The 22,889-nt window shown below is 41.6% G+C and overlaps 1 protein-coding gene across 1 annotated transcript in view; it reads right to left on the reverse strand.

Moving 5' to 3' along the window:
- Positions 1 to 22,889, reverse strand: part of LOC130176144 (contactin-1a-like) — a 65,383-nt gene that overhangs the window by 5,589 nt on the left and 36,905 nt on the right. Inside the window, exons 4-19 of the mRNA XM_056387068.1 lie at positions 15,242 to 15,368; positions 14,046 to 14,224; positions 13,581 to 13,676; positions 12,317 to 12,523; positions 10,541 to 10,640; positions 10,003 to 10,178; positions 9,556 to 9,680; positions 8,929 to 9,046; positions 8,465 to 8,612; positions 7,417 to 7,544; positions 6,524 to 6,696; positions 5,534 to 5,657; positions 2,617 to 2,778; positions 2,183 to 2,332; positions 1,509 to 1,579; positions 160 to 394 (exon numbers count right to left, since the gene is read on the reverse strand). Of these exons, the coding sequence (XP_056243043.1) occupies positions 160 to 394; positions 1,509 to 1,579; positions 2,183 to 2,332; positions 2,617 to 2,778; positions 5,534 to 5,657; positions 6,524 to 6,696; positions 7,417 to 7,544; positions 8,465 to 8,612; positions 8,929 to 9,046; positions 9,556 to 9,680; positions 10,003 to 10,178; positions 10,541 to 10,640; positions 12,317 to 12,523; positions 13,581 to 13,676; positions 14,046 to 14,224; positions 15,242 to 15,368 (2,319 nt within the window). The remainder of the gene's footprint in view (positions 1 to 159; positions 395 to 1,508; positions 1,580 to 2,182; positions 2,333 to 2,616; positions 2,779 to 5,533; positions 5,658 to 6,523; positions 6,697 to 7,416; positions 7,545 to 8,464; positions 8,613 to 8,928; positions 9,047 to 9,555; positions 9,681 to 10,002; positions 10,179 to 10,540; positions 10,641 to 12,316; positions 12,524 to 13,580; positions 13,677 to 14,045; positions 14,225 to 15,241; positions 15,369 to 22,889) is intronic.

A 22,889-nucleotide genomic window follows, 5' to 3' on the forward strand; every position in this document is an offset into this window, starting at 1 on the left:
ATGGCAAAGTGTCGGCATATTGAAGGATTCCTCGTTCCCTGGGACTCTGAGAAAACAGGACCAGGTCGTTCTGTGACACTGCTCTCAGATTGTTTTGGCACATTTCCGCATCTGCGCTTCAGTGTTGAGTAGGAGCTATGAATTTCTTTTAGTGCTTACCATCCTGTGCAGAGTAAATGATGGCCGTTAGGCTGTAGGGTCCCTCTCCTTTGCTATTGAATGTTTTGACTTTGACTTGAAACTCCGTCGAAGGAGGGATGGACGACTCTTTGTGGACATAGCGGTTGGCCTGTGGGTCGGCTACGATCACCCTCCTCCACTGGTATTCGTCTTGAGGTTTGAAGGCCACAATGTAGCCAAAATTTGGCCCATAGTAATACTGTGGCTGTACAGGCTGATGACCAAAAAAAAAAAAACATTACTGTTAATTACCTCAAATGTTTTATCCAACACACATTTCAAACCTGGAATTAAAGTCTTAATCCTGTCAGATTTCACGTCATGCATATCATGCATCACCCCCTTATGCCTGTGCTATGTACCAGGATTAATGGCAAGATTCGGAAAGGGCTAACTCCAGTAACCAGATGATGTTTACATATCTCTCAGTAAAAATGACGGCATTCTGTGATTTATATACAAATAGTTGTGGCAGTTTGCTGGCTCGTCCCTCTTAATCTGCCCTTACGCCTCATTTCCTCTGCTGGCACCCTTGCTTTATCATCACACCATATGTCCAGCAAGACATGCCGGCAACGCTAACCCCTAAACACATCGTCTCATCCTCCAGCTGCTCGGGAATTGAACGCCCATGCCTCAGCCAAGCAAAAGGCAATTTACTCATGAGAGTTAATTTATCAACAGCTGCATCAGGGGGAAGGAGAGGATAATAATTCAGTTCAGTCATTGATTTTTGTTGATAGTGATTGTTTTGTTCCAGCCAATGCCTATTCTTCAGTTCCTCTACATGTTCTGTATGCTCTGCGATGTGCTGTCCTCAACTTCTATAGTCCTCTTACTCATTTTTAATCTGCTCACGCACAGTACTATGCTGTTGTCCTCCAAAACTGTCAACAACGGCTTCTTTTTAATCTCTGTTAAAAGGAGACTTGCATCGCATTAACTTGCATTCTGAACTGAATGGTTTCTCTGTACCCATTTTTTTAATGTTTGATTAATTTTCCTGTACCACTTTTTATTTGTATTGTCAGACTTTATAAATTGAAATAACAGAGTCATGCGTGCAGCAATCTGTTCTCTTTTTATTGTGTATGCCTACAAACCAACATCTCATTAAAATAAGTGTGTGTTTATCCTCAGTTTTGTATCATCAAAGTGTTTTTTTTTCTTCTGTGAAGTATTTCTTAACATTGTTTCAAAAAGTAATAAGGTTATTATCCTTTTTCCTCAGGTAACCTTTAGTGGTTTAGCATGTGATAGCAGCCCAGTACTTTTACATGAACTTGTAACCTTTTCACCCCTACGCCCAGTGGAAAGTCCAGACCTACCGTCCATGTGATGGTCAGTTCTCTGCTGATCCCTCCGCCCCCGCCGACGTCCAGGGGCGCCACCACAGGAACTACAATGAGACAGCAAGAACAAAACTCTGAGCCCACATGCTAAAAAACCCACACAAACAACGCCAACCCACACAGGCTGTAAGCTATCCCTGGCAGCACTACTGAAACATCCTTCCTCTGCAAATATAATATCAATGTCTTCTCCTGAGCCAAATGCAACACCTTAATGTCCATGTGGGAACCTTGCCACTGAGGGAGACAGAGGGGCAAAACTTCTCTTGTTTTGCTTTGAGTCTAATAGCTTACTCTCAAATGATGATTATTTTTTTAAGAGAGGTTACTGTAGGCCTGTGATTTCCATTTTATAATTGAATTTCAGTATACAGTTTCAGCAAAGTGCTCATTTGTAGAGGTTTGTGTGGTGAGTTTGGCAGCATGCTTCTACTGTAGGAAGCGTAGCATGATGGGATTTCTGCTGACTCATTCCTACAGCAATACTTAACATAAGTAAACAGTGCTATAATAAAATGATGATGAATAAATATCAGATTGGAAAGCTGGACTGTAGCAGCACATTTCCATGACCTTTCAAGTTATTCTGACTCTTTACCCTATACATCTTATTCACCCTATGTTAGCCTATAGTCAGGACACAATCTTACTTGCTTCCAGGGTTTTGTCTTTAGGTGACGGGCTGCTTGGCTCTCCTGTCCCAAGAGTGTTGGTGGCAATCACCCTGAACTCATATTCTGTCCAGGGGAACAGATCCGTCACTGTGGCTGTCTCAGCATTGCCCTCTACATCTGCAGGAGCTGGAGAGAAATGCACAGATTTCAGCACTGAGCAGCGCAGGTTGTGCTGTCCTGCAATTTAACAAAAATATCCTTAAAACAATAATGAAGTTCTGTTTTGGGAAAACCATTCCTATATTTTAGTCCTGGAGGCATGACTACATTACAATTTAGCCATTTTTACGAGACATTAACTACCATGTAGGCCGACAATATCACTATGTGGCATGACCCAAATTATTATATCACCAGAGTCAGCTCAGCATTAAGGTAGCAATGTTTATTTGACCAACTAGTATTCTCACATGTAGTGGCATTCTTCCACACATCCTTTGAGAAGGAGTCCCTGTACTGCACAGTATATTTGGAGATGGGGTTGTGGTTGTCTGCTCCTCGGCTCCACTGCAACGTTACACTCTTGTCAGTTTTGTTTATCAGTCGCACCCCACCTGGTGCACCGGGGGGACCTGGAGTGAAGAAAAGAATAAGAGACAACTTAAAAGTGGTGTTTGATGGGTGATGAGCACAAGTGTGGCTGCAGAGCTGTGTAGTAGGAATCCTCCACTTTGACTTGTCCCTCAGGCAGACAGTGACCTTTATCTTCATCCAAGCTCATGGAGAAATTCTTGTCAAAAGTCCTGAGTCATTTAACAACTTTTTATTTCAACATTTGTCTCCAAAATTACATGACAGTGTTTGATGCATATGGAACGAAGTACATCAAAGCCCTTACAATTCCTCTTGTTAGTGTCTTTTTAAGAGACATCAGCAAAGACTGATGGATTAAGGCATTAGAGCTTAGAGCCCATGGACACATATGAAGTGAAGCTTAAGCAGAAGCTTTTGAATCCAGTGTTTCTCTTGGTCCTCCTGCTCCTCTTGATTCTTCCTTTGAAACATAAAAATGGTCTAATAGAAAACCCAGACTGTGTCAGGGTTAGCCTCCCAACCCGCAGCATCGGAAATCAGCCAGGATTTACTTTTTCCAAGTCATGAATATGAGCCGAGACAAGTAAGGCGATTAGACAGCCAAAGCTGGACAGCCCTTAAGCTTCAGCTCTCCTCTAAGAGATGGAGAGAGAAATTTAGTTTTTTATAATTCAATGTAAGGGATGAAATATTGCACAGATTTTTTTTTCTATGTCTGTACAATACTGTGTCATATGGATGAACGCTTAGCACAGTGTGTATTTGAACTGATAAGGTTCAGTGAGATACTGTATCCCAACAACCAAATTTAATAAAGTTTATGAATAGTTCTCCTAATTCACAGGCACTTAAGTTAACACAGCCACATTTCAACACTGTTCCAGGCAAGACTGTAACATTACGCTACAAAAACACACACACCCATCGTATGAAAACAACTCTTCTCCCTATCTCAAATCCCTACTAATAACAAGCTACAGGTGCAGAGCTGTGTTGTTAGCTTCAACAATCTCCCGAAGCAGATCTGCTTCCTCATCTGCTGTGATAAATGGCCGTCTTTCATCTCTCCCTCACTGCGCCCCGGACTGCTGGCATTTGGCACTCCATTAGGAGCGGCCCTGGGCCTGTGTTTTGGTTCCACTCAGGGAGACGTCACAGTCAGCCGCTGTGCGTTCACCTGGCCGTCTGTCAACACCTGCTCTGAAAGCAGCAGCAGTGGCAGCACACCCAGGGCACAACAGGGATCACTGGCAACCAGATCACTGCTAGAGTTCTTGGTTTCCTATCTGAAGAGACCCTTTGTCCGCCAACGCTGGGCCTGTTTCAAGACCCGAGGGGAGGGCTGTAAGGCAAGCTCTCACTCATCAGGAAGTGGAGGGTGAAAACAAAGCCTGATGAATCATCCAGGAGGTGAAATCCAGTAAATGACAGACAGAGGACTGCGGAAGTGTGGCAGTGTTTATTTTGTGCATGATTATATCTGTATATGGCTAAAAGAGCAAGTGCTGAAATCAACAGAACACCGTATCAAAATATTGTGTTGAGAGAAAGAAAATCCATCATGTTCTACATACTAGTCGCCAAACGCTCACCACAATGCATTACACAACTAATAACTACAAAACACACTGGTTGCTGTGATGCTCTCTCTCTCTCTCTATAAAGTGCTACTTTATTCAGTTATAATGAAGACAAGTGGAAGCTGAAACTCTATTCATAACAGTTCTTAATGGCACAGAAGCATTGCTTGTTCTATTCATTTTAATTAGGTATACTGCTGTGTCTAACAATGCAACCACAGCAACAGCTTGTTATTAAAACTCATGCCAAAAAAAACATTCATACAAAAAATGTACAGTTTATCTTCTTAGTTGGCTAACTGGATGCTTTGGATAAATATGAGCTAATTTGCAATGTGCCAGCATTCAGCCAAACTATGTGATGTAGAGGCCAAGCACCAGCACATATGTCCTTGAGTTGAATTTTTCACTATTTTTGGAGAGGCTGTAGCCACTGCTTGGTGTCTAAATGCATCATCTTTGAACAGACAGTCTAGGTGGTAGTGGCAGATAGTTAGTGTCCGCTCTGTGTCTCTGTCTCCTGCATGAGGACACAATTCACTTCCTTCCATAGCTCCTTCCAGCTCTCTCTCTCTCTTTCTTTCTTTCCCATGGAGTCTCGGGGTTGACAGATTATCCCGCAGAACAGGCTACGGTCTGGTTACTCTGGAGAGATTTACTTCTCTTCAAACATGTACTGGACAACATACAGCACTTGTGCTGTCTGTCTCTGTCTCTTCCTCTCTTATTTTCACACACACATGCACTTTCCAGCTGTATATTAATAATAAAAATAAATAAAAGTTGGAGAAAGTTCTAATGAGTAATTCAGGAATATGTGTCCAACAAACTGTGGTGTTCTTGTGTTCAGTTTAACAGACTCTATATAATTAAAGCTTCAAATCCGTAAAGTATTTCTCTAGCTCATTAAATGCTGTCAGGGCAGTGTGTGTGTGGTTTGATCAGATTTGATTGAAAGTACCCAAAAAACCTATTGACTGTCTTATATAAATAAGAAAAAAAATATAAATACTACTTAATCCTGATTAGTGACATCACCACAATCCTGCTGACTTCAAACCAGTGAGGAGAGCACAGACAAAAACACAGAAACCTCTAATGTAAAAAACAAAACAAAATTGTTATAATTTTGGCAGAGAATAGTGTTTGGGCTTTTAAGACATTTATGTACAAGGATGTATGAATATGTATAATTGCACCAGTCATGACTCACCCCTGACGACCAGGTGGGCAGAGGCCGTGATGTTGTCAACGGGGGTCTGTGCGGTGCAGCTGTAGCGTCCGCCATGCTTCAGCTGGACGTTTTTAATCAGCAGCTCTCCATTTGAGCTCCCATTCTGCATAAAACAACAAAGCAGACAACAGCTCATTTAGGAGTGAACAAAACGTGATTCATCATGAGGCAAAGTGCTCCTACTGTGTGCCTGTCAAAAGGAAATGATCATGTTAGATATTTTCTCACTCAGCCTGAAACTCATCTGGAAATAAGCATATAATTATTTCAGTCACTTGCAAGACCAGAGGGACTGAAATATCAACCAATTAGGTGACGTGGACATGGGCTTCAGCTAAAGGGCTATCATCTCTTTCCCTGTCGAGAAACGTCAGGCTCCACACAACGTTTGCTTTAGACAGCACCGTCACTGTAAAAAGGTAAAACCAACACAGAAATCTACTTTAATTTACTTTAAATGCATGACTGCATTGGTTTTGCTAATACCACACAAACATAATAAAGTGGAGCTGGACCCCATCTTCAGGAGGGGAAAATCCTCCTTGTGTACAAAAATGGGGAATCATCAATCATTATCATAATTTGGTATTTGTTTAGCAGGCAGAGTGACAAATGAAAAATGCTGACCACTAGCTTACGGTTAGAGCTGCGCTAAGAGAGAGAGGGAGTATGTCATGTCAAAAATAATGAATGTTAGCAGAAATTGCTATTTAACTGATGCACAATGCACAATTCCACTCAGGGAAGGAATGTGAAATGGCTGAGTCATATTCATTTAAAACAGGCCGTATTTTTCCATTTCAGGTATTCCAGTGAAAATACTACAGGCATCAACCCAAACTCAAATATGAATTGACATGGATGAACTCCAGGCTAAAGCTAAGAGTTTGTCGTCATGGAAAAGATGTGGCTACCATGTTAAACTATGATTATGTATAAAAACATTAACTAACCAATATGATTTCTTACCGGGGTGCGTTCATAATGTTGGCCATCCTTGTGTAGGTCAATGACTCTGCCATCCAGGGACCAGATGAAAGTGATGTCCAAAGAGGGGTCATGTGACGCAGCACACTGCATCCAGGCGTTCTCACCCACTTTAACGTCAGCGTTGGACGGTGCCAAGGTGATCTTTGTGGACTCTGGGGAAAAACACAAGAAGTAGAGGAGATCAGTGTTGATAAGTAAGAGTTCGGTCCAGCCTCTGAATACATCAGTCCAGGATTTTTTTAAATTTTTTTTTTAGAGGAGATTTGATTCAACAGAGTCAAGTTACAGGCAAACAACTTACATGAAAAAGGGAATCTTGAGGAGTCACATAGTGGACAGATCTATGCTGTTTTTATGAAATAGGTGTAACTGTTCAATACATGCACATGTCCAGGAGAGGGCAGAAAAGAGCTGTATTTCCACTAAAAATGTCTAACAGCTAAAATTGAATGTCTTAAAAAATGACAAGCAAAAAAAAGCCCAAACCGATGTTATTATTTGCTATTCAATCAAACAGTCCCGACATGTTCATAACTCAAGTTTATTTCTCATCTTTCATTGAACAGTGGTGAAGACTCATCCCTTGTCTCGTCACATTTAATCTAAAGCAATTCTCCTCTTGCCTTGGGGGGAAAGACTGAATATCTACCAATAGCCTGTAGCCTGTACACTGTCACTCTGCTCAGATGGCCATAATTCAACAACCGTAGACATTTGGAGGTCAGGAAGGTTTGGTGGGACAGAGAGTGACAGGAATGATTGCCAGCCACGGCTGACATTAGTCCAAGCAACACCAGCTGTCCTGGAAGCATCAGGAAAAAAAGGCATAAAGAGAGTTGTCAATTACACATTGTTCATTAGCTGGAACTTGCCTGTAACCAACAGAGAGCCGACGCTGTTGGCCTTGCCCCGGTCATTCTCGGCGAAGCAGGTATACCTGCCTTCATCTGCTCGCGTCACGTTGAGGATCTCCAGGCTCCCATCCTCCCAGATGAACACCCTGAGGAGAAAAAATAATTAATTCTTCACACACTGAAGTAAGAAAGAACTATACGGTATAAAATATTCAGCACCATACGAAGGTCAAAAGTCCATACGAATGTTATTCCATGGATATGTGGATGATGAAAAATGATGAAAGAGCTCTGAATGTCTGCCAGCACTCTAATGGATATATGGTTCTCTGAGGAAAAAAAACAGTAAGTGAACTTGAAACTACTCAGCAAGAAGCAACATTAAATTGTGCTAAAGGCTAAGGCAACAATGTTTGATTCATTTTTCTCTGCATATTTCATATTCATGCATGACAAACAGCATTGTGCCAAGCTGCCCCGTCACTACTCCACACCCTCTCTCACGCAGACGGCAGCCATAGAGAGAATGAGGAGGCATATACTGCATAGTAATTTGGCTGCTGCTCCTCCTCTCTGCGCGTCCCACTGTGGTGAATGGGAGTGTGTGAGATGGGGAGAAGAGTTCCGGGGTCTCAGAGCTTCCAGACGAGGCTTTTTTGTGTGTCAGCGAGGAGGGGGTTTACACATCCAGTCTGACCAGGCTGATGAGCTTGAGCATGAGCTTAATGTCAACCAGTGAGAGACGGCAGAGCGGTGCACAGACAAAAAACCCGAAAGATTTTGCTGTCATACAGTATATAGGAGATCTACAGCTTATCAGAGCTTACTAGAGCTAAATCATTATATTGTACGTGTCTCGCTAATAGTGAGACTTTACATTCTCAGATATTTGTCTTTGTGCTAATATGACCCAGATATGTCTCACAGTCAGAAAAAGATTGATATTTGCATTAACTACTGCATTAAAACTCATCCATCATGAACCATCCACTCTGAATCAAGACAGACAGTATTTTCAGATCAGAAGACATAAGGAAGTGTGCCATCTTATCATGAGACCGCTCACCTGGTAGAGTTGGAGAGCAGCTCTGTGTCTTTGCTCCAGGAGAAGGTTGGCTTCGGGGCTGCTTTGGGTCGACACTCGATCACCACCCGGCCGTTTTTAGCTGCCAGGACTCTCTTCACTGGGTTGTGTTCAAACGTGGGAGCGCAGGCTGAGGAAGGACGATGTGGATTATTCATCACAAACTTAGTAGAATATGCATTAACTGCAGGCATGCATACATTTATGACACATTTTCAATTCATAAAAGTGACTAGCGTACTTATGTAAGATATTGTGCATGCTACTATGAATGACCATTGTCAGTCAATTTTCTCATGTATGTGTTTTTTTTCAGCAATATAAAAGTTATTTTTCTTAATAAAATCTGACATAGCACTACATACGTCCTAATGAGCTCCAGCAAGTGACCTCTAAATCTCTGATGCAGCCATTTGTGCTGTAGCTGCAGCCAAAGTTTGACTCACCAAACACACGCAACTCTGCATTGGCATAGATGACTCCATGGTGATTCTCTGCTTTGCACTGATACATCCCTGAATCATCAAACGTCAAGCTGCTGAACCTCATCTCATTCCTGTCAAGCTGTGGAAAATAACAGGAGTGTAATGTTAAAATATCATCATTCTACATTTCACCATTTTCATGCAGTTCAATTCTATTACTAAGCACAGGGGTTAAAATCAAACTGTTGATTGTTGACATCCACTGAAGTATACATGACAATCAGTTAATTTGACTGGGAGGAGATTCCATTAATACATAATGATGTATCCAGCAGCATGTATCAAACAACCTCCCCCACTCGGCCGTCATTATCTGCAACTCTCCTGGGTATTTTTTTTTTAGACCTGATGACAGTTGTTTCTATGGAGGGTTACACAACCCATTCTGGCTGGCACCCACTCAACAACAACAGATACTTTCTCCTGACATGATGTGTACCCACAGTGCCAGCCTCCTGTCACTGCTGTGCTACTGTAACATGAACACTGAACAGTTTCTATGAGACTTGAAAGAGCTCGCAGTAATTTACAGCTACAGTTAAAATGCTCAGTTACAGGACAATAAAGACTTATGAGTTTGAATATTACCGGTTCTCCATTTTTCAGCCAGTGGATGCGTGGTTTAGGTTTGCCACTGGCTACACAGGACATAGTGTACTCGCTACCGAGGTCTTTCTCTGTGCTGATGATGTGCTCCACCCACTCAGGAAAAGCTGCAAATGAAGAAAATCAGAGTTACAGTGTTTACAGAAAAATATGAGAAAACTACAAAGCTACTGAATAACCCTAAAGCCGATATGGGGTGATACTTAAGGCATTAAAGTAGTTATCAGTTCTAAAAAGAGAAACACCTGAGAAAGTGTGCTAGGTAGTGATAAGAATAGAGGGCTGGTGAATCTATCCCTCAGAGTGCCTTGCTGAGGATTAATGAAGCTGATAAAAGACTTTTTGTAAAACTTACATTTAAGTAATGTGCGTGTTCACTGACATGTTTTATAAGAACAAGGGTGGCATGATAAACAACATACTTCTTACCTTCTACAGACACACGTGCAGTGTGGTAGTCCTTTCCTCTCGAGTTCACCGCCTCACACCGATAGGTGCCCCCGTCTTCAAACTGCACATTGTACAGATGCAGGTGAGCCCCTGCCATCTCGTGATTGGGTGGCATCGGTCCGTCTAACTTCTTCCAGTGGATCTCAGGGACGGGGCTGAGAGTGAGAAAGAAATTAAAATAATACACGAGACAGGTTTTAACTCGTAATACATAATATATATGCATCATTGCACTCAAGACATCATCATTCTGAGACATGCTTTCTAAATGATTTATCCCTGTGAGTAGGCAGTGATTCAAAGAGCTTTCATTCAGTCTATACTGCTGTAAATGTCATTATGTCATCCATGAAGGGTGAACTAATATGGTGTTTTGAGAGACTGATACATCCCTATTATTATGAATGTTGTGTTTGGGTTGTCAATAGTAAGTATGTATGTACGTACTGATGTGCTGGGTCATTTAAATGACCTTATTTCATGCCACAACAATAACAGAATAAATCTTTTCACTTACTTCCCCAAAGCGAAACATTCCAAGGTGATGTTCTGCCCCACCAGAGCAGTGGTGTCTGGGAACTTGACATTGAGGTCAGCTGGGTATTTTCTGATGGGACCTGAGAGGAATAACAACAGGCCAGCATTATAGTTCATGTGCTAAACGTATGTCTAGCTGCTAATCCTGAAATAAACAGTGGTTTCAAAATGACAAATTTGGTGTTAATTTTAACTTCAGTATCCAGGTTTGTCACGGTGCCCGTCATCAGTTTGTTGGATTGATGTTATCCCAGGAAGTTTTAGTAGCAACTTTATGAACTGTGTTTGTCTCTAGCATTTCTCAAGATGGCAGATCTGCTAATTCAAAAATTTAACTTGTAAACTTGATTTTTGCCGTGACGTCCAGATTTTTTTGTTGTTGTATGTATTACATTGTGGAGTTCCAAGGGTATCTTCGATTTCTTGACATCTCAGCCACACATGTCTGTCATGTCTGTACCGACTGAGTTACTGCAGCAGCTGAGGATGAACATGGTTCAGTTCATTTACCAGAGCATTTCTTCAGCTGATGGTTTCAGTTTAAGCAGGAGAGTAGCAATAATAAAAAATATGATTTGTGTTGCCCACATGACAGTGTCAGTTGATTATATATTCACATAGCATCCATGTTTCTCATCCTGGTCTCTAAAACCAGCTAGTGTTCACATGCTCAAACACATAGCATGCTGCAAAAACCAGATCATAACTGCATAAGTCATACACAAGGCTTTAAAAAAGCCTTGGCAAAATGCAAAGATATTCACTCCCACACACACGGACACAAAAACTAGTTAAATACAGGCCACATCATAGCCAGAAGCCAACTCATAATACAAATATGCATGAGAGAGCCCAAACAACTGTTCAGCTCACTTCCTAATCTCTCCGGTGGAACAAAACATTCCAGTTGTGCTCCACTATTCAAGATGCATTTGCCACATGTGAAGTCGGCTTTAAGTTAGATGACTATGAAAGTAAACATTTGATGGATTCTGGGAAGACCCCTAAGGAAATTGTTAAAAGTGGTGCCTAGTTTTACATAAGTGACTCTTACATTAAGCCTTGCAAAAACACAGAGCATTAGCACACATAATCACATTGCTTCAGTTGGTCTTCATCTCTGAGGCTGTTCATGTTCCAGTTCATTCTTCATAACATGCTGGCTCTGTCTTAAAGGAAGTCTCAGTCTACTTCTGAGCTAATTTGTCCCTGTGAATCTCATTCAGAGCCAGTGGAATGACCTTATCATATTTAACACTATTGTTTGGTGCTTCAGCGGGGACAGGAGAAAAGAAAATCAATGCAGTATTTTGCTGCAACCAGGCAGAGTCACTTCTTGTCTTCCAGCTCATCTTTGAAACTCATCTCTTTAAGAAACGAGATACTCAGATTGTGCTGTATCCTCACACCTCCTTTTGCTGGTAAAACAGTTACAGCCTGGATATAATTTCTTTTTTGTTCTGTAGGGACCTGTGTTCAATCTGTTTGTTGTACTTCATTGTTATACTGAGCTTAAGTACATTTTATACTTCGAGACACAGTGCGTCTCTGTATACTGCATTAATCGCGGTGCATTGCAAATGTTATTGTGGCCCAAGTCCCATTCTGTCTTTTATGTGCATCATATAAAATCACTGGTTGTAAATCTGAAGAACTCAGAAACCACAAACCACTGCTTGAATGTGACCATCATTCATGGAAAGGTCAGAAATAAGCAACAGGAAAGACAATGGGTGGTAGGAAGTGAAGTACTAACGTTCAGCCTGTGGCACTAGGGGGATGTAGTTGGAGAAAACGCTCTTGGAAATGGACGGGCTGGACGCAATGCAGGAGTAGTTGCCTGTGTCTGAGGAGTCCACCTTGGAGATATAAAGGTTACCATTTGACTGGGAGACAAAGCGCCTCTTGTCCATTGGGATGAAGGTGGGAAATTCATTGAGGATCCATCGGAATGACAGCTCGGCTGCAGAGAAAGAGACACGACAAAACACCACCTGTCAATCAAGACTCTGGACACATAGCAACAGCTCTGGTAAGAGCCGAGGGGATTAGATGTGTGAGCTGACTCACTTTGAATAATCTGCGCACATACAAAATAAAAATAGCACCATTCTTCAGCGCTGAGGGAAATGTATTATTCAAGCATCTATTGACCTTTCAGATGAAATCTTATAATTCTTTTAGCTGAGAGGCATAATGGAGAGCGACCGTAAGCACATTGCCTTGTTGAGGTAATTCTGACGCTGTGGAGAGAGAGTTAACAGTGCTTTCAGACTGTTGTGTTTATGGCATTTGCATTAGCATGAATATTAAAATGATGTGTACAGTTTTCTGGGTCGAGGGCTGTGGCTAAATAACAGCAAAAAAAAAAAAAAAGTTTTATTTAACCACGTTCAAAGCGTATGACATGAAAAAGCAGGAAAAATGATAAAAATGAGGGCACATGCAGACCAGTACTACAAGAGAAAACAAACAACAACCTTTGTGATCACATATTAGATTGAACTAAATAAGAAAGATGAAAACATTTTGTATGAGCAGGGTGGAAATAAATCCAGCATGGGGGATGGGTGCAAACTGAGAAGAAGCTTAAAAACTGATATTGAGACAGTGGAAGAATCAGTCATTATTTTTATACTTTGGAGGACATTAAGAAGGGCAATTCAATCCAAAGCCAACAGGGGATAAGATTTCTTTGGTTCATTTAATTATTTCACTAATTTGTTTCATTAGTCCAATAAAAACCCCAATGTGGATATAAAAAGTTTACAGCACATTATGTCTAATGACTATTATACCAATCACACTTTCATTTACATGTATGGGAAATGTACAATCTTCAGTCCACCTGACTTACACAGGCAACAGTGCTGTACAACTACTGTGCCGCTGTGTCGTCCACCTGTTTATCAATCAGGTAATGCTACTGCTGTAGTGATGATGCTACATGATGAGGGAGGTCGAACATAATCTTGCAGAAACACTTAAGCAGATGCACACTCAGCGATCACATGCTGTACCTGGATGATGTGGTGGGGGAGCACAGAGCAGCACTGCCCCCTGTCCTTCTTTGACCTTCACCGTCTCCCTCTCCTCTGACGAGAAAAGATCGAGATCTAAGAGACAGAGAACAAAATCAATTGTAAGGCAGTTTCAGACTCAAGATCCACTCCAAATCCACTGTCTTATATTCACATTTGAGTTTCATATACCCTAAACTAAAGTTTTACAGACTGCATAAAGTTGTGCCTTTGAATTGAGCTGTGGTTTCTAATAGAAAAGTACATTAGCCACACTGGCATTATGAAGTTAGACCATTCACAAATTGCACTTTCCACGCCACTTATGATATGTCCCAGCTGCCCTTGCAATTTCAGTGCACTTAATAGGCATGAAAGCACAGCTCTAGGGCAGTTCTGTGCTAAGTCCGCATGGTACTGTACATCAGTGCAGCCTGCATGGCGGTTCACATCCGGACCACTTACATCCAAACTGGACGGAGCCCACTCTGCTGATGACTGTGCCGTACGTATTGGAAGCCATACAGGAGTAATTTCCTTCATGTGTGGTTTTGATGGGGTTGCTGATGACCAAGTTGCCTCCGACTAAACTGTAGTGGCTTCCCTCTTCATTCAGATCAATTCTCATCTTGTTTAGCTTCCACCTACAGAAAAAACAATTGGGGTCAGTACAATAGTGCATTCTGAAAGCAACCAGTGTCAATGTATATAGGAGGGTATAACCACTATTTGCCTATATTCAAAATTGTCGACAAATGGTTTGTTTTACATGCAGCACCACAAAGGAGGATATTGTCAGGTAAGTTGTTTGATGCAGTGACATGCAGTATTTTAATTGCATGTGGCAAACACCTGACATTTGGCCCTGATAGGCAGGGCATAATCTACCCAGGCTGGATTACAGACATAGATCTCTCTTGCAATACACATCTGCAGACAGTGAAAGACTTTACCAAGATCCACAAACTGGAAGCTGCTCTATATGAAGGCAAAAACAAATTTCATGTTTGGAAAGGCATAACGGACTGTACTGTGGTTGAACCCTCTTAAATACTTAATACCAGCTGTGGTCAAAGCTAATTCCTTTCCCTCTGACATCTAATTCTGGGCTCTCTGACAGTGAAACTGATTTGGGGGATGCTGAGCAGTATCATTTACATATATTTACATCTAAATTGAAATAGATCATGTAAAACACTCTAAATTTGGAGCTGCAAAATGAGATGGAGACATGATGGCAATGCTGTTTATGCTACAGCTGGAGGAACATCTTATTTTTTTATTAGGTTTTCATAGCGGTGTCCTATTTTGGCATTTAAATTATTCTTGGTATGAGAAAAACACAAACATCTGTGTTAACAAAATGATTTGTGCAGATTGTTTAACAACAAGATAAAAAATATATGGTGGGTATGTTTCTGGATGGTCATGCACGCACACGCACGCACACACACACACACACACACACACACACACACACACACACATCAAACCGTGGAAGGTTAAGATAGTCTTCTTTGTGACCTTGCCATTTAAAGGCAGACTCTCAAACTATGGGGTCTGCGACTATGAAAAGAGCCTGAGAGATGGCGAACCATAGGAAGCATACAGAGTGCACAGTGGGCAGTAATGAGACTGGGTTTATGGGTTACATATGTTACTTGTATTTGGCAGGTGGATTGGCTCGAGCCCGGCAGTTCAGGGTGATTTTGGCCTCCGGCGACTCCTCGGGGTAGATGGTATCCACCGGCTGCTCCTCAAACACCGGCCCGTAACCTGTGGCTTCATCTGCAAACAACACCAGGGTAAGTAACAACAAGCTGGGTCAGACTTACACACAGGAAATATCAAGGTATTGGAGCTCAGCATCTGGCTGGCAGTTCTGGGGCAGTTTCATCAAAAAAACAAGACAGCTGAGTTCAGATGGAACACAAACTAAAAACACACTGACTAGATAGTGATATTGCCCCTCTGAGGACCTGTCTTTTAACATTTCAGCAGTTTGTGGGTTTCACAGGCACACACCTCTAATGCTTAGTGGCTGGTTTCAGATAAATCCTGGTTGTATCTTTAACTAATCTAATCTTTGCAAAGACTCTCTTTCAAGCATTGTTGAAGAATAATAAGCCCCTGCTTTATTTCAAATCGCAACATCACACTAATTATGACAGAGATGTGCTCACTCAGGTGCCAAACCACACTGACACATTCATCTCTTGCCGGTGGATATGATATTATTACAAGCTAATACAAATCCGGGAACTGGCAATGCTAACTTGATTTAGCATAATCCAGCGACCTTTCTTACTGCATTTGTCATCCTCAGTGCTGTGAAGCAGTTGCACAGGCAAATCCAGAGAGAGGAGTCTTCTTGATGAAAATGCCTTTCTTGGTTCAATCTGCCTGTTACACCATCAACGCAAACGTACAATTAGCCCCAATTACTCATTAAAATCAGACAGACATTATGAGCCGTGGCATGAATAAGACATAAACACAATGCCAATCTATGAATAAGCAATGAGCCAGAAATGTTCCCAAACGCTGATTATTCTCTCAGATCAAGAGTGGTGTGTAGGTGACTGCAGGAATACAAATGTGAAGCGTGCGTGCGAGTGTCTGCACGTGTGTGTTATTCCCCTGCGTTTCAGAGTTCTAAGAGAGCACAGCTGACACCTCAATGGGGAGAAGCTCGCTCTTTCAGACAGTAACATCCTGCTCCTATTCCATCCTTCCAAGCGGGCCTGCATTGGCGCTTAGGATTCACTTCACTCTGAAAATGTCATACTGACAGTGTGCAACCTTTACAAACCTACATAAAAGACTTGTATTCTCATAATGTCCTGTCACCTGAAACTATATTCTTATAACTTACATTTACTACATTTTTGCAGAATGAGAAAATAAAGCAAGAATCATATATATTCCAGCAGTCAAACACAGATGTACAGTAATCTCCAAAACTGACAACCAAGTTTATCGTCACTGAACCAGTTGCATATTTATCTGCCTCTGCTGTCAGGAAGCTAAGGAATTAAAAGTTTCGTAATCCTTACCACTATGAAAACAGATTTACAGCCACACTAGCACGTTAGCAGTATCCCAGATAGCCAACCAGGAGGCAGCAATTAAGATGTTAGGAGACAGGATCCACTCCCACTCTCACACACTCCAGCAGCCAACCGTGTGCAAGTGCTTGACATTGATACAAATCCCAAGGACTCTGAATTACTGCTGGCTGAGAGAGAATTAAACATACTATAAATGGGGCATTGTGGGGCTGATGGAAGGCAAATTAAGTGAGATACTATGTTCTGGGAACAAGGGAGAAAGAGAAACAAACGGGCGCACAAGGATGAGTAAAGGGAATATAGTGACCCTATTCTACTGTTGGACTTAAGTTGTTCCGCATGAGTGTCAAAAAAATGCTTTACATGTAAATATGAAATATAAATGTGGGATGGGCTGGAGGAGGAGAGCCACTGAGGCTCTGGAGCTGGATAGCAGTTGGAATTTAACTCGGAGGGATGAGTGCTGGTGCCGTTCCTATCCATTCCCTGTAATGTGGGATGTGACAGATGGTGGAGGGGAGTGTTAAAGCTGGCCACATAAGGCCCACTGCCTGGAGACACACACAGGCCTCTTACATTCCCTCTGCCTCTTTTCACTTTTTCTCAGTCTATCTGTCTCTAACCCTCTCTGGCTTTCCTCTGTCCCCTCTCCATCTCTCTAACCTATATCCTGCAGTCACACTTTGCTCCTCTTCCTTTACCGTTCCTTTCACACCCTCTTCTCTTCTAAGGTTCTCGTAACTCTTTAGTTAACCATGCTAGTGGCTAGGACAACGGTGCTTCACTTTGGTTGAGATTGAAATGTATAAACAACTATTGGATGGCTTGCCATGAAATTATGTACAGACATTCAGGGTTGCCAGAGGATAAAGCCTACTGATATGGATGATTCCCTGACTTCTGCTCTCGTGGCACCATGAGGTTGACATTTTTGGTGAAATGTCTCAACAAGTATTGCATGGATTTACATGAATTTATGTTCCCCTCATGATATATTGTAACAGCTTTAGCGTTCCCAAAATTAGTATTATTATTTTTTAAGATTATTCTTTTGGCATTTTTCCTTTAATTGGACATGAAGAGGGAGACAGCAAGCAAGAAAGGAGAGGGAGGCATGACATGCAACAAAGGTTCCAAGTTCCTGGTACGTAGTATCGGCTGTACAATACAGCCGATACTACGCATTACATCTAATGCCATCATCAGGTCAAAGTTTCATTATGTCCAATACTTTGGTTTATGACCAAACACCTGCAAAACTATAGACATTCCCATCAGCGCCTGCTGTACTTTGTGTTTAGTGCTAATTAGCAAACATTAGCATCTTAATGTGCAGAGTATGGATAGTTAGCATGATCAACATCATACCTGCTAAATATCAGTATGTTTGCAATGTCATTGTGAGCATATTAGCCTGGTGACTAGCATTTAGCTCAAAGCACCACTGCACACAATAACAGCCTCACAGAGCTGCGAGCATGACTACAGTGGACTCTTAGTCTTTTTTTCTCTAATACTTGAGTCATCACTCTCTCCCTCACAGCTTCCCACTCTCAGTTAACTAGCAGTTTTATTATCTGTCCTAATCTGTGTGTGTCTCTCTCAGGTGCTTCTTTTTCTTCAAATCCTTTTGCTGTTTCCTGTTTTGGCTCTACTTGACTGTGGATACAATGAGTTGCCCTGTTCAACCGGCAAGTAATTATTTACACAATAGTCAACGTAGATGTGTCCCCTCCCATGCACATGTACAAAAACACAAAGAAAGAAAGATGGACAGTTACTCTCTGTACAAAAGGGGGAAGAAAGACACACAGATACAGATACACACACAAACACACACACCCACCCACGCACGCATGTACGCATGCAAGCACACACACACACACACACACACACACACACACACACACACACACACACACACACACACGCACACGTTAGTCTAGAGGCCATCAGTCTCCAGGGCCTGGTGGAAGTGATCTTCTTCAGGATGGACTTCATTATCAAATACAGATTTCTATTCAGCTCAAGACCAACTAAAGTTTAGAATGTCACTTGAATGTGAAATACCATACAGGCTGTTATTTTAGGAGCATGCTTTCTCCCCCACCTTCAGTTTATACAGAGACATCAATAATTCATTGAGATATTAGGTGCATGACAATGATTTGTTCATTTGAAATTGTATAATACCAGTAAACATACAACATCTGCAATCTGTCTTACTTGTTCATTTCTTTTCTTTTAAAATGTCTTTCATTTCCAGCCATTTCAAAGGTTGCAGTTTCCTTTTTGTAAATACAATATTTTCACGATGTGTTTTTGTTTCACATCTAAATAGTCACATAATTACTCAAAATCCCAGAGGAACTTAACCCTGTGATGAATTCAGCCTTGCACACAGCTGTGTGTTTTAGCTACATCTGCAGCATGGTTTGTTTGCATGACCAAGAGAGTGTCCAAGTGGGACAGATAACATATTGTTTCCTGGAGGCGCCAAACACAGTGTAGCAATAATTACCCACAAGCCCCTGAGCCACACAATGAGGCATGATGACAGACAAAATGTCCCTGGAGTGAAAAAGTGTAATGTTTTTAATTTTCTGTATTAAATAAATAATATCAAATTATTACGTTTCACTGCAAGCCCAGTTATTTGCAGAAGTATGTGCTGTGTCTGTCAGTATATGCTCAGTGTGGTGCCAGCTGTGTTATAACAAGGGATATCAAAGAGAATCATTCTCTGAAATGGCAGCTGGAACAGAGATATTCAAACAGGACATATTAGGTTTTCACAATCTATGACATACATTACAAAAGTGAGTACACCCCTGTGCAATATCACTAACAAAGGAAATTGGTGTTTCAGACAGTGCGAAGGACACTGTATGTAATTAACCTCTATACACGGCATCCAAGAAGAAAACCATTATTCACAAAGCAGCACAAAACTGCAAGAACTGCCAAAGAACATGAAAAGAAGCGTGATAAATATTGGCAGCACATTCTTGGTCAGATGAAACCTGATGGGGTCCAGCATGCTTGGCGTGGACCTGGCCAGGACTACCACAGAGACTGCACAGTGACAGCTGTGAAACATGGAGGTGGGGCTGCATGAGTGCAAAAGGTGTAGGGGACAAGGCCTTTTTAGATAGCACGATGAATGCAAGTTTGTGTAGCCAAATACATTCCTCCTACATGTCAATGATCCCAAACACACTGTAAAAATCTGATGAGTTTTTAAGGAAGAGAAAAGTGAAAACGATAACGTGACCAACTATGTCCCCTGACTTGAATCCAATTCAATACAATCCACATTTCACCACATTACAGGCATCAAAATGTCCAAAGAACCACTTCTGCAGCATTATTCACTTCTCTGCTGCTGTGTGTTCTAATCACTGAAGCATCGAAAACCATAAATGCACTGCAAGGCAGGCGCTCAAACCAACACACACGTGCTCACAAGCCCACAAGCCATGCCTGGGGACTGAAGTGGAAGCAGTTTATGGATAGGGATACACCGAGGTAATGCAGGGCCAGGAATTGCTGTGGAACTATGGACTGAGTTGGTGGTCCCTCGTGACTAAATGACAAAAATAATGTAACTGACAGAAGAAACGCAATTTTAGCATGACACTGACAACTGTGTTTGACCAAGACACACAAGATACATCATGAAAGATACACAATCTGCTTAGTTAACGTCTTAGATCTTAGATTAGGTCTTAGCTTTTTAGATCAGTGTTTGAAACGCACTGAACGTCGGGCTGAGCAGCTGAGAGATGGTGGCTATTGACATTTCGACACTTTTTTAATGCAGACCATTAAAGGCTACAGGGACTGACTGGTACTAAAGAGACAGATAGTGTGATGGACATTAACATTGCTATGCGCTTAATGATAAGCAGTTCGCTTGTAAGAAAAAAGAGGGATTCTGCAGTGTGTCCCAGCTGGAATGCAGCCTACACAATGTTCTGACCTTTGAGGAGCTTGGTATCGACTGCCTCCTCCTATGACTGCGCCTTCATCTTTGTCCAAGTTTGACAAAGAGTTCAAAATTATAAAGCATAAGCAGCACAGTCTCACATGTTTCAGTGTTGAGTGACCTTAAACAGTGTAGTCTAGTGTATCACACTGATGTGTGCATCATCAAAAGCAATCAGCAGAGCCCAAGCAACATCCCGCTGTGTTGTTCCTGCAGACAAGTGGAGATAATGTCAACATGTCCAGGAGGTGACAGTCCACACAGGCACACAGGCTGTGAAAATCATCTGCTGTTGATGCTTCATGGAGAAGAAAGGGGAATGAATGGGAAGTAAACAGAAGAAAAGAAAAAAGAGAGACAACCACAAAAAAAAACTCTTGTCATTACTGGTTCCACCAACAATTCAACCTGAATGCAGCTTGTTCCCAAGCAACGAATCAGCAAGCCTTATTTTTTCCATTTATCCCTTGCTGACAGCTGCCTCCATGGGACAAATCTCATGCAGATAATACAAAAATTAAATAAACACACACAGTAAAATATTTAAACTTATGAACAGAGATTTGCTTTTTGATTTGAGCTTGAGCTTGGAGCATTTGATTTTCCTTTTGCCAGACACTTGACTTAAAGGAACAGTAGGACATTTTGGGAAATACATTTACTCACTTTCTTGCCAGTGGTTAGATGAAAAGATCAATATGGACTATTTCTGGACTACTACTTGGCCTGGCACAAAGACTTCCTTGAGTCTCAGCTGGTTTCCTGGCAACCATACCGTGATGCCACGCCAAAAATTTGTTTGGCACATAACCCACTGTAAAACCCCTACTTGTTGTTTATACACGATTTTTGAACAACTGAGTCAGAACTTGTTAATTACTGAGCTTTAGAGGTGCTGTGGATTGTGTTACCATTGGACAAACGCGCATGCACACACACACACACACACACACACACACACACAAACACACACACACACACACACACACACACACACACACACACACACACTCACTCCCTCAGTGTATGACTCAATCACACAGTCATACGGTGCATTATTTTTCCTCCTCTGTCCCATCTATCAACCTCACAATGAGGCATGGGAACTGTAATTCTGGCTTTAATGACCATCCTGGATTCCTTTGCCCAGTACAGTGCAATGTCTTGGACTGTCCCCATTAATGTACATTTCCAAGTAGGAGAAATCCAGAAATAGCAACGGTGGAAAGAAACATGACCTCCAGATAGATTTTCATTTGTCCTGTCCTATTGTAGACCATGGGGAAAGGAGGAGCCGTCTGTCACTGCATGTCCCTTAACAAATCCTGACAGGCGGATACTATTGTAGTTTTACCACCTCAGGGGCTGGACTGAGCAGAAATGGGCAGCTGAAGCCCATTTGGAGCTGATATTCTTTTTTCTTTGGTTTTCCTTGTAGTTCAGTACATGGGTTTAACAGCAGAGTAGAAAAGCTTCAATGATTAAGGAGGAGGTGTACTTTTCAATGTCATATTATCTCTCTGATATTTTATAAATTAACTTTGCTTCATTGTTCTTTAGAGGGGTGTATTTTATTTGACAAGGCATTGCATGTATTGTAGTGCGTAAGTTTTTCCCCAATGTTTGGTTGTCTAGAATTATAGGAACAGCATCAGGAGCTGATTAAAATGTTTAACAAAAATAAAGTTGTGCAACAGATGTCTTTCCGAGGAAATCTAAAACCCTGTGATGATGTACATGAATAAACAACTAAGTTGCTAAATGGAGTGTTACTCCACAGCAAAGTTATGCCAGGTCAGATGTGAGAATGATTTTGAAAGAGTAATATAATAAGCAACCAAAAGTCACTGGCCTTATTCTTCTCAAACAGATCTAGTGGTGTAGCCTTGACTATGAATCACAGCTTCTTCCAATGAACTCCAAGGCTTTGTCGCCTTGGAGCTCATTAACCTGCCACTGAATAGGTGCAGCTTCTTTGTCTCTGGTTTGAAGACTATAAATCAAACGGAGAGTCTTTGAATTTTGTTGCTATCCTATTTTTCACATTTCACATTTTGTGGTCTTGGTTTGAATTAGCAGCTAGAATAAATATGTTCATAAAAGTAAATTGCGTGTCGACCCACTGACCTTTCTAGTTATTAAACACTCTCTGTGACCTCCTGGTCAGCCTCAACCTCGAAACCTTATTACCACCGGTGTAACATTTTATGATTATTTCTGGACATTAAAACTTTCTACACTCGTGAATGG

Source organism: Seriola aureovittata, chromosome 10 (genome assembly GCF_021018895.1).
Source record: "Seriola aureovittata isolate HTS-2021-v1 ecotype China chromosome 10, ASM2101889v1, whole genome shotgun sequence".
Taxonomy (NCBI): domain Eukaryota; kingdom Metazoa; phylum Chordata; class Actinopteri; order Carangiformes; family Carangidae; genus Seriola; species Seriola aureovittata.